General features: G+C 42.9%; 3 protein-coding genes across 3 annotated transcripts in view; 1 reads left to right on the forward strand and 2 right to left on the reverse strand.

The window, feature by feature from the left end:
• Window positions 1–189, reverse strand: part of edrf1 (erythroid differentiation regulatory factor 1) — a 45258-nt gene extending 45069 nt beyond the window's left edge. Inside the window, exon 1 of the mRNA XM_063191600.1 lies at window positions 96–189. Within this exon, the coding sequence (XP_063047670.1) occupies window positions 96–182 (87 nt within the window). The 5' untranslated portion in view covers window positions 183–189. The remainder of the gene's footprint in view (window positions 1–95) is intronic.
• Window positions 190–437: 248 nt separating this feature from the next.
• tex36 (testis expressed 36) lies at window positions 438–7884 on the forward strand. Its single transcript, XM_063191601.1, has 5 exons — window positions 438–536; window positions 1769–1909; window positions 2277–2489; window positions 7263–7331; window positions 7461–7884. The coding sequence occupies exons 2-5, from the start codon at window positions 1907–1909 to the stop codon at window positions 7716–7718; spliced, it is 543 nt and encodes a 180-aa protein (XP_063047671.1). The 5' UTR covers window positions 438–536; window positions 1769–1906; the 3' UTR covers window positions 7719–7884.
• A 1651-nt stretch (window positions 7885–9535) lies between these two features.
• Window positions 9536–12500, reverse strand: part of ankrd2 (ankyrin repeat domain 2 (stretch responsive muscle)) — a 13089-nt gene continuing 10124 nt past the window's right edge. The window contains exons 7-8 of the mRNA XM_063192080.1: window positions 9953–10051; window positions 9536–9631 (exon numbers count right to left, since the gene is read on the reverse strand). Coding sequence (XP_063048150.1) covers window positions 9536–9631; window positions 9953–10051 — 195 coding nt within the window. The remainder of the gene's footprint in view (window positions 9632–9952; window positions 10052–12500) is intronic.

Raw genomic sequence — 12500 nt, forward strand, 5'->3', positions numbered from 1 at the left:
CCTGTCACTAAAACTTGAAGTCAAGTTACCTGGAGTCCCACGAATCACCTGACACTTGACACTGGTTACTTAGCCTCGCTCGTTCCTAAACTCACCTGTTTGTTGTCATCGCCATTGCCGTCACTCAGGTCCGCGCTGTCCGGTTTTACCGGACCCTGAGCCTTGTTCTCGTCGGTGCTCATGCTCGGCGTCAGGCGACCATCACAGAAGCTCGAGCCCAGAAGTTTCTCGGAGCCTCGCGACCACTGGCGTTAGCCTTCTAGCATCGCTGCTAGCATTATCTGATCAGTTTGTTCACTGGCTTCAATGCGACCAATTTCAAGCCGAGATGTCAATGGAAATGAGCGACAACGCCGTAATATGAAAATCGGTTTAATATCTGTACCTTTTCAATATCTTCCGAGCACGAACCTGGTTTTATATAAGTCCACGTTTATAATACAGCCAGCTACACATAACATGCACCATAACATCATAACTTCCGGCAACAAAAGGAAATGAATTTCTTCTGTAACCTTTACGACACTTCCCTTACAGTAAGTTGCTGCCACCTAGCGCAAAAATCTGCTAAGATCAAATTTTACTTATATTATTATATTATATTATATTATATTATATTATATTATATTATATTATATTATATTATTTATAAAAATGGAAGTTGCATTCATTGGAGGTAAGGTGAAGGTTCTTGTAGGCTACTTTTCTACTCATCACCACTAACCCTGCATGCACATTTTAGGCCAAACTCTCAAAACAAAAACCCAGATGTGTAGAATTTTAGTGTCAGTGTAGATAAGCTGTACAGTAGAGTTTGATGAATTTAATAAACAAGAAGGCCTATACAGTTAGCCAGGCTGCGCCCTCCTAGTGACGCAACACCTTCTCGATTGCAAGTGATAATCAGGCAACTATACAGTAGCCTACCTCAGTGAGTTATTTGCCCATTTCACATGCAGAGAAAATAATTTATTTATTTTTAATTATCACTGTCCTTGGCTCATTTCTGTGGACCCGTTGCATTTTGGGGCTTCTGAATGAATAATTTCAACACTTTTCTTTACGATTCTGATCAGATGTTTAGACCATGGGTGAAAGATGTGCATTATATTTCTTGGCCGTGCCAGTTTTGCATGTGCATTTCAATCTCGCTCAAGACTCAAAACTCAAAACGAGAACTGATTCACCTCCTGTCTCCTTATCCTTATCCTCTTTCTGTATGCATCATCCTCAAAACATAGCCTATGGGGTTGGCAAGTGTGATGTCACACATAAATTCACAAGGCTGCACAGGAGCCATATTATCATTTTTCTATGGGCCTGGATACCTTATATGTAACAAAAACATGAGCAACTTTCAAGGGTTGAAGGACCAGTTCAGTCAATGTCAACATGCAGTTGTAATATCACACTACCCTGGACCCTGGAGTTTTTTCCCTTCTTCTTCAGCCTTTTCCGAGATCTTGGTCATTGTAATGGGGGCAGCGCTTTGTTTACATTTAAAAAAAAACGTTTTTATTTATTCCCAAAAACATCCAAAAGGTCAACATCAGCAGACAACTATCAAACAGCGGTAGGCTACCTTTTGGGAAAATATTTGGAGTAGGCCTACGTTCATTTAAAAAAAAAAAAATGTAAACAATCGCTGCCCCCATTAGAATAGCTCATATCTCATAGCTCATATGGCCTAAGCTTTTTTTCATATTGCACTATTTTAACCCCCCAATTTGTGTACAACTGTAATGTTACGAAGACCCTGTTTACTCAGTGGAGCTGTGATGTCATAAACGGAATGTTTCTCTTCAAACTCATCAAATACACTCAAAAACGCATTACAGAAGAGTAGATCAGGAAGCAAAGGAAAGTAAAGGAAAGGAAGAAAGAAGGAAGCTGACACGTGTGTGATATGGTAGGGAGGAGAAAGAGAGAGTGTGTGTGTGTGTGATGTGTGTGCGTGTTCGTCCGTGTTCTATTTGTGTGCTATATTTATAATATCCTGCAGGTCTATGAGTGTCATGGAATATGTCCTGTGTGTGTGTGTGTGTGTGTGTGTGTGTGTGTGTGTGTGTGTGTGTGTGTGTGTGTGTGTGTGTGTGTGTGTGCGTGCGCGCACGCGTTATATTGTTGTATTATATTTATAATATCCTGCAGGTCTTTATGAGTGTCATGGAATATGGTTATATGGCCGTGTGTGTGTGTGTGTGTGTGTGTGTGTGTGTGTGTGTGTGTGTGTGTGTGTGTGTGTGTGTGTGTGTGTGTGTGTGTGTGTGTAAAAGAGGAGGAGTGACGATATGGAGCCTCACAATCCTGTATCTGCTGGAACCCTGGGTGCTGGACCGCATCCATCTTCCCCAACCAATGGGGGACAAGAGGCGGGACCACATCCATCTTCTCCAACCAATGGGGGACGAGAGGCAGGGTCGCAGTATCCTTACTCCGCCCATGACAACCGCTCATCTTTACTGCACAGTATTCACCAGTTTGATGGGGTGGGTGTAATGGAACAATGACTGTAATGTGCTTGTGTGTGTGTGTGTGTGTGTGTGTGTGTGTGTGTGTGTGTACTGTTACGAACCCAGCTCGTTTTGAGGGCGCAACATGAAGAGGAGACCACACAAAGATTCAAAGTTCAATGGTATTTTTTATTGAACCACAATAATCAAAGAAACAGGTGTCTAGGGGAATGAATGAACGGGTGTGTGAGAGTGAATGATGTATGCAATGTGTGCGTCAGTATCAATATGTGAGCTGTAAAGAAAGAATCAAAAGAGTGAGGGTATAGAAGTGAGGAGAGCAAGAAAGAGCCAGTGGTGAAGTTGAGGTCAGAGTGCCTCATGAGAGAGAGGGAGAGGATGGCTTTTAAAGCCTACACCTGCCCGCAGGTGGAGGTAATTACAATTAGCCTACCGTAAATCCTCTATTATTGGCCGGGGCCTGTATTTACTCAAGTGCATCTTGGACCAGGCCATAATTGGAAGGAGGCCAGAATTAGAGACAGGCCAATATTCCTATTTAAGCAAAACAGACTACCAGTGGAATGAATAAAACCATGTGTCTACCGTATTTTGAACCAGTAAAATACTTGGTTTATTTATTGAAAAAGTAGGCTAAAGTTACCATACCAGTTACGGTATTTTGCGAATGACTAGGAGACCATCGTCGGTCCATTTTTTTACTCACGAGGCGTGTCCCTTCCTCCCTTCCTCCTGTTTGTCTTTAATCCCATTCTCGCCTTGAGTTTATGGACACCAGATGCGGCAACAACATTGACATTGACGGTCGTATTCCAATATCTGTGGCTGTTTCACTCCCTATTTTACCCCCAGACTTCGCAAGGCAAACTGTTTCTTGCTGCAGCCAAATGTCGGGGAAATATAGCCCACAATGTCTGTCTCCGGTCCGTGGCCTGAAGCAATCTCTATGTGTGAAGCGCACGTTACTGAAATATGAAGGTTAAGCGAAGTAGCCATATTATTGTCTAATACTGTAGCGTGCCTATTTTTCCTCCACTGGCAACGCATAGTAAAAGTTTAACCGCCAAATGCATTTATGACGAGGGCTCTCACAACTTTGCAACCAAGGCAAAATCTCTTTCTGAATGGTCGCGCTCCCTTTAGTCCAGCGGATGGATGATTTGATCGTGCACTTTTGAGTAAAAGCATGAAAATCGGTACACATATCCTTCTTGATATGCTGATTAATGTTAGCGTTGGAGGCGTCGCGAAAAATGCATCGTTTTCAAGATGGCCGCCAAATCCAATATGGCCGACCCATATTAATGAATCTACCTGACACTTTGTAGTAAAAGCATGGAAATCGGTACACATAACCTTCTTGATATGCTGATTAACATTAGCATTGGAGGCGTCATGAAAAATTTATTAATTTTCAAGATGGCCGCCAAATCCAATATGGCCAATTCATATTTATGAATCTACCTATCTACCTAACACTTGGTAGTAAAGGCATGAAAATCACATATCCTTCTTGATATGCTTCTTGATATCAATATTAGCATTGGAGGTGTCGCGAAAAGTTCATTGTTTTCAAGATTTCCGCCAAATCCAATATGTCCAACCCATGTTAATGAATCTACCTCTCACTTGGTAGTAAAAGCATGAAAATCGGTACACATATCCTTCTTGATATGCTGATAAACATTAGCATTGGAGGAGTCACAAAAAAGTCGTCGTTTTCAAGATGGCCGCCAAATCCAATATGACCAACCCATATTAATGAATCTACCTGACACTTGGTGGTAAAAGCATGAAAATCGGTACACATGTCCTTGATATGCTGATTAATAATAGCATTGGAGGCGTCGCAGGAAAAAAAACATTGTTTTCAAGATGGCCGCCAAATCAAATATGGCCAGCCCATATTAATTACCTGGTAATTTGTGGTAAAAGCATGACAATTGGTACACATAGTTACTTCTTTACATTAGATGCTTATTCATATTAGGGGCCATGAACAAAAATAAAATATGACTGACCCGTATTACAATACAATATATTGCAATATGTATTTATGTAGCACAGTATCACAACTATGAAGTTTACTCAAAGCACATACACATTCACACACCAGCTGTGCACAGTGTGCAGACTGCCGTACGGCACCGGTTGTCACGCGAGACACAGACACAGACACAGACGCCAAATCTTCACATCATTATCCTGGTCTAGAAATGAATCCTAATACTGTACATGTAAACTTTTCACTCAAGTTATATTTTACATACCCTGAGTTGACTTTTTGATGGCCATCATGTTCCAACTGTGCCATTCACCATTTATTCAAAGTTTATGTCAATCTTTTAATTAGGCATTATTGGCAGTTTGATTGATGTTGGCCATAGTATAACCTGTGAAATCCTACTACTTTACACAATTGTTCTGATTTAAAATGTAGCATGGATTCCATCCCTCAGTGAGGGTACCAGATCTTGGGGTGCAATCAGGAGAAAGAGTAGGGGTGTAAAGGTGATGGCTGCAGTTTGTTTGAATAGATACAACTGACATGATTGGATATGGGCTACACATATGCCAAATACCACATTCTTAACGACCTATAAACTGCCATGGGCAATCGTAAATCACAACTTTACTATGAGAAATTGCCTAACCACCAGATTATATCACTTGTGAGATCAACTTGTGTTAACCAGGCAAGATATAAGCTTACCATACAACTTGCATTGGGTGCAGGATTGCAGTTTGTTTGAAAACCTTGTGCAGCTAGAAGTAGTCATCAACAATTAGTTTCTTTGAAGTAAGCAATCATAAAAATGTCCATGAATTAACAAATCAAGTTAACTTTCTGTCTAGCAATCTTGAAATCCTGGCCCTTTTGGAATTTGTACAAAGCCTATGCAGTTATCACTTTGCGCTAGAGGTGCTGTACATCCCACAAGCCCCTCAAAAGTCTTGGATTTGTACATAGCGCTACTGCCGTATAACCTATTTGAGGCCTCAAGAATGCAATCAGTGTACCGATTGAAAAGTATTAGCAGAGAACATTTCATACATATCTGTCCATCTGTACAAAACCTATAATGCAAACAAAGTCAACAATCCTCAAAGTGTAAGGCTTTAACACTTCAATTCATGTACCTATTATAGAGTGGTAGAACACAAGAGGTGGTGCAAACTCTTGCACCTATTCTAAAGTTATCACATTGCAGAAAATAATCTATTGTGGTGGTGGCAGACACAGTTTGGGCAAAACCATAACATATGTATCACTTCATTTGATAACATGCCAATAATGTTTAATCATTTTCAATGGTATTTTGTGAGTGTTAATTATATGCAATGTCAAAATATTTTTTTAGAAAAATATGTATTTTCTTATAAACACTATCTTAGTTGGCCATTTTGAAAATGTGTTTTTTCCCACAATGCCTCAATTTCTAATATTAATGAGCACATCAAGAAGTAAATGTGCACCAGTTTCCATGGTTTTACTAAAAGTGCCTGAAGGATTTATCAATCCTTGATTTATCAGTCAAAATATAAAAAAGTAACTGTGCACAAATTTCCATGCCTTTACTACAAACTGTCAGGTAGCTTCATTAATATGGGTTTGCCATAATGGATGTGGCGGCCATCTTGAAAATACAGCATTTTTAGCAATGCCTCCAATGGTAATATTTATCAGCATATCAAGAATGATATGTGTACAGATTTTCATGCTTTTAATACCAATTGTCAAGAAGATTAATTCATATGGGTAGGCCATATTGGATTTGGCGGCCATCTTGAAAATGCAAAATTTTTCGCAACGCCTCCAATGCTAATATTAATCAGCATATCAAGAATGATATATGTACCAATTTTCATGCTTTTAATACCAAGTGTCAGGTAGATTCATTAATATGGGTCGGCCATACTGGATTTGGCGGCCATCTTGAAAACAATGCATTTTTCGCTACATCTCCAATGCTAATATTAATCAGCATATCAAGAAGGATATGTGTACCGATTTTCATGCTTTTACTACCAAATATCAGGTAGATTCATTAATATGGGTCGGCCATATTGAATTTGGCGGCCATCTTGAAAACGATGCATTTTTCGCGACGCCTCCAACACTAACATTAATCAGCATATCAAGAGGGATATGTCTACCGATTTTCATGCTTTTACTCAAAAGTGCACGATAAGGCCCTTTTGTGTGTCCCATCTGCCGAACTATCTGCCTCTGGCTGTATTCTGGGCTCGTGTTGTTGCTATAGGTTACCCACGCGTCTGCAGGAAAGCTAGAGAGAGAGAAGCTGCGAAGCGGTCGCTCAGCTGATATTAACACACTGCTCACATGTAATAACTAGTCTTTGGCGTGTGCACCGTTTGTTTTATAGTAGCAAATGAGTCCTTTTTCGGAGTGAGGAACAATGTCTAATGTTAACCAGCTAAATGATTACAGTTGTGGATTCTGAGAACAACGTGAGATATCCGGTAAACGGATTTTTAGACCCGGCCTGTACAAGAGACCGGCCCCAATTTACCTCCGCCGACCGCGAGACCGGCCAATATTAGAATCCCGGCCAGTAATGGAATACAGGCCACAATTAGAGGATTTACGGTAATCAGGCCATGGCTCTGCTGTGCACTAACATGCCACTGCCTGGAGATGGCACATGGGGTCGTCACAGTACGTGTGTTTTGTTTATAATGTGTGTATTGTGTGTGTGTGTGTGTGTGTGTGTGTGTGTGTGCGTGTGTGTGTGTGTTTTGTTTATAATGTGTGTGTGTGTGCAGGGCCTGGGCCGGAAGAAGTGTGTAGATGACCGTCGCCAGCACAACTCTCATTTCTGCCTTTGCCATGAGGTGAGTCTTTTTTTTATCATGGGTGTGTTTGTTTGTTTGTGTTTATAATGTGTGTGTGTGTGTGTGTGTGTGTGTTTGTGTGCGTGCGTGTGTTTCTAACTCCTCTATCATTTCTGCTTCTGCCATGAGGAAGCGCCCAGCGTAAGCCCCACCCCCATCTCCACCTACCAGATTGACTTCCTGTCAAAGCAGGAAGTGGAGGCCACCAGCAGCCGCCGTTTTCCCAGAAACCACCAGGAGCAAAGCAAGATGGCCGCCGCGGAGTCGCCACTGTGGTTCGCACGCCACGACGACACACACACGCGCACACCACTACACGTGCTGGCTGCTGTCAATGACCCCTCCTCGGCCACACACACGCGCACGTTAGCACCACGTGCACACTAGTATCACACACACGCACGCACATGCTGCATGCAAGCGTGCACACACATATTAGTGTCAGACACACACACACACACACACACACACACACACACACACACACACACACACACACACACACACACACACACACACACACACACACACACACAGGCTTGCACCATCTTCATCTTCCTCATCATGATAAACTAAAAAAAAATAATCATATTTCATAACCAGTTGTGCTGTCTTGTTATTCACATACACACACATAATGGAAACCTTTTACGGGAATGGTTATGATTCCACCAAGCGGGATGTAAGCTTTGCATTGCACTATGTATTTTCTATGAGAGGCAATTTTCGTGCCATAACTTCTGACAGGAAAAAAAGAAGAATGTCCGCACACTGTTGCTGCTCCCAGTTTATTTTACTCAACGTTTTGACCAGTCTGGTTTTCGTCAGGTGTCGGTTCACATGTGGACCTACTCCTTTTTTTTTATTTGATCGTGTTCAGTCCGGCACCTGTTTAACCTGGATGTGTGTGCACTCCAAAACGCTACAGCAACTTCTGACAGGTCCATGAGAGTCAGGAAACACAAGAGATGAAAATTCTGTATGTTTTTATTTTTTTATTGAATCAAGGCTGTTTGGAATATCTGTTGGGTCGGGTTGATTGTTAAAAACAAACCCACCCGTGCAACACTAATGCCGAATTTAATACTGGCAGAGCCAACTATTCCCCCATGAACAGAGCAACATGAATACACACCATATTATATGTACCGTACATGACATGACAAGGTGGAGCTGGGGAGGTGGCGGGTTGCGGAAATGCATGAAGCACGAGTTGCAAACAAACTGGAGAGCTTTAGAAAAGATGGCTTGTTTGCATGTGACCAATCGGAAGTGAAGGGAGTTGATTACGGGTTGTGGGGAGGGGTTCTGACGAGAGGTGGCAAAAGTAAAAGGAAAAGGAAAAGTAAAAACAAGAAACACAGTTTCCTTACAACACAACCAATCTGAGTATACTTGTGTAACGGTCTTACAATCAGCTGACTCTGCACTGGTTGGATCAAGTTTTCATGGGTCCTTGATAGGTTTTTAGGTTTTAGGTTTTTCAGTAACAACACAATCTACCGGTATACCTCATTAGGTACAATGGACTAACTGGTCTAACACAGCTATGTAATATCATATGCTAGTGTTGTCCTTACACCATGAATTTACGTCTTCTTTTATTTTCGACACCTCTGGTTCTGACTGACAAACCAAGGTCTTTGGTGTAGTGGTCAGAGGCCCAATGTGGTAACCCAGAAGATCCGGGTTCAAGTCCCAGTGGGACAACTTAACTCCACTTTGCTTCATGGGAAAATACTGGATAGCTTTACTGTAGCAAAGTATCTTGTTTTGAGTGTGGCCAGAATAGTCAGAATAGAGGGTAGGTGATCAACTGAGTCAGATCAGCTGATGTGCCTGAAATAACGCTACACCTCAATTTGTGCACGTCGTTTCTACTGGGGATGTCAGATATGATTATAACTGATTATAAGTCGCTTTGGTTAAAAAAAGTGTCTGCCAAATGCAATGTAATGTAATGTAATTTATCTATCGGCTATACGCAAAATTCACTGCAAAGATGGACCCTACATGACTCTGAACGTTATGACAGTGTTGTATCAGAGACGATCTATATGCAGAATAGAATTATTATTAGAATAGAGTATCTTTGGTTGTATCTCTCTCTCTCTGTGTGTGTGTGTGTGTGTGTGTGTGTGTGTGTGTGTGTGTGTGTGTGTGTGTGTGTGTGTGTGTGTGTGTGTGTGTGTGTGTGTGTGTGTTTATTGTGCCACATCTCGGAGCGTCTCCGTTTTCTGAAGTGTCTCCATGACGTCTGACTGCCACGACTGCAGCTGCTCCATCGCTCGGACCCCCGCCTAAAAACACACACACACACACACACACACACACACACACACACACACACACACACACACACACACACACACACACACACACACACACACACACACACACACACACACACACACACACAAACATGCACCCACAAAAGTCTAAATGTCTTTGTATGCTGGAGTGCAGTGAGTTTGTGTGTGTGTGTGTGTGTGTGTGTGTGTGTGTGTGTGTGTGTGTGTGTGTGTGTGTGTGTGTGTGTGTGTGTGTGTGTGTGTGTGTGTGTGTGTGTGTGTGTGTGTGTGTGTGTGTGTGTGTGTGTGTGTACAGTATATCTGACTCACTGTGTTTGTGAGGTATGTGTGTGCTCCGGTGAGGATCAGCATCTTCGCAATATTTTGGCGCCCGAGTCTCACAGCATCATGCAGAGCAGTGTCCCCTTCCTGCACACACACACACACACACACACACACACACACACACACACACACACACACACACACACACACCAGTAACGTGCGCTGGGATTTATGGCTGGTGAGGCAACTTTTTCAATATCAGATTTTCAAATAAATAATTGCCAAATAGGCCTACCGACAAGTTCCATATGTCATAGCAGATTTCTTAACATAAGGTAGGCCTACATATTTTCACATAAGCTTACTGCATTTCTGCAGAGAAAATGCTATTAGATCTCTCTCTCACACACACACACACACACACACACACACACACACACACACACACACACACACACACACACACACACACACACACACACACACACACACACACACACACACAGGATTCAAACAGTGGTCTCACATATACCACACAGCACCAATGTGGACAGCAGAGCAGAGGAGAGGAGAGTAGTGGAGAGGAGAGGAGAGAAGAGGAGAGGAGAGAAGGGGGGGGAGAGGAGAGGAGGAGAGAAGAGGAGAGAGGAGATGAGAGAGGAGGAGAGGGGAGGAGAAGAGAGAGGAGAAGAGATGAGAGGAGAAAGGAGGAGGAGTGGAGAGGAGGAGGAGAGGAGCTCAAGGAGAGGAGAGGAGAAGAGAGAAGAGGAGAGGAGATGGGAAAAGAGAGGAGAGGGGGAGAGGAAAGGAGAGAAGAGAGGAGAGGGGGAGAGGAGAGGAGAGGAAAGGAGAGGAGAGGAGAGGAGAGGAGAGGAGAGGAGAAAAGGAGGGGAGAAGAGGAGGGTAGGTGAGGGGAGAGTAGTGGAGAGTGTAAGCTCCTTCACAGCCCACTGCTCTCACACACACACACACACACACAGGATTCAAACAGTGATCTCACATAAACCACACAGCAGCAGCAATGTAGACTGAGCATCACGGCGGATGCTCAAGACACACAGGATTCAAAACATGGTGTCATATAGACCACTGAGCACCACGGCGAACAAACCGGTGTGATAGCTTTCGTGATACGAACTGGATTATCGTGCAAATGTAGGCCTACATCTACTTGTACGAGGCTACGGCAAGCGATGTGGAACAAAGGTGTGGCAGGAAGCGAATGTCAAAGTAAACAGATATTACACACGCTTCGATATGGTCACCAAATATTTTGGGACTGTCATTTCTGTTATGCCTACACCTTGGAATTAAATCAGAGTCTTGTAGTTACACGGGTATATTTGATTTACCTCAACGGTACCCTGTACTCAACTTTACAAACAGTTACCGGGCACATGAGGAGAATCCGGTGCCCATAACAAAAGCTACCACACTGGACAAGAATCACGGCGGATTCTCTCCCTCCCCACGGGTCTCACAAACACAGGCTTCACACACATAGGAAATTGGTCCTACCTGAACTCGTGCATCAGGTCCATGCGCCGCTCTTTTCCTTCACTTTAGCGCTGTGCATGCTAACGTTACTTTAGCCGGTGCTGTTCATCCAAAGCCCCAAACGTCGCCCCAAACGTCCAAAGCAATTTGGCATTGAATATGAGTAGCCGCGAGGATTTGTGTTTCGTGAGGCTCCTTAGTCCTTAGTAAATTGTTAAGTCGTAAAATCCCATGCGAATGGTCTTCCACACATTCTCGCCGGTTGCAAACAAGACACAGGGGAAACAACAATATTTTCTGCAGTGTTGTACCACTCACTTTGAAATGATCGGGTAGTTATTCTGACCGGTCACCTGAGTAGAAAACCCTTCAGCTCTGTCGGTCCTCCATTCTTTATCACATATTTTCCCCTTGGAAATCCAACTTTGAGAATGCTCTTAGTTTCGTTATGAAATCCACTTGTAGCAGTCAACGTGAACAAGCTAGCCAACAACACCGACTGACTGTACTGTGAACTTCAGATTCGCTATGACGTAACTGTCCAGCAAGACTCAACACCAGAAGGAGTCTGCGGCCAGGCTACTGCTCGCCTCACCATTGTATATTTCAGTGGGCGTTATGCCAAAGCGTCCAGAGTAAAGAAATGATAATCACACGTAGAAAATATTTTAAAAATATCAGGAAATGAGGGCACACCATACATACTTCTATTAAGTGTATAAAAACGTTTAATACAATATTACCAGGTTGCATTCACAGAACGAGCAACATGGCGCATGCGCGCAACTTTGTTAACGAGGGATTGCGCAATCCTGGGTGAGGCCAGTTCAGAGTTGCCCCAAATTCAGCGTATTCGGAGCAATTTGACATGAAATGGGCAAATATTACGATTTTGGCCACGGAAATGATTGAAAATGAGTGAAACTGTTTAAATACTGCTCAAATGGTAGTTATGGTGCAGATGCTCGAAAACAATAGCTGTTATTGTTACTATTATTCACATTAACTGCATCTCATCATTCTCTCTGGAGCTGGTGAGGCCGTGCCTCCCCTGCCGTATTGGAGTGCACGTGCCTGACACACACACACACACACA

Source organism: Engraulis encrasicolus, chromosome 24 (assembly GCF_034702125.1).
Source record: "Engraulis encrasicolus isolate BLACKSEA-1 chromosome 24, IST_EnEncr_1.0, whole genome shotgun sequence".
Classification (NCBI taxonomy): domain Eukaryota; kingdom Metazoa; phylum Chordata; class Actinopteri; order Clupeiformes; family Engraulidae; genus Engraulis; species Engraulis encrasicolus.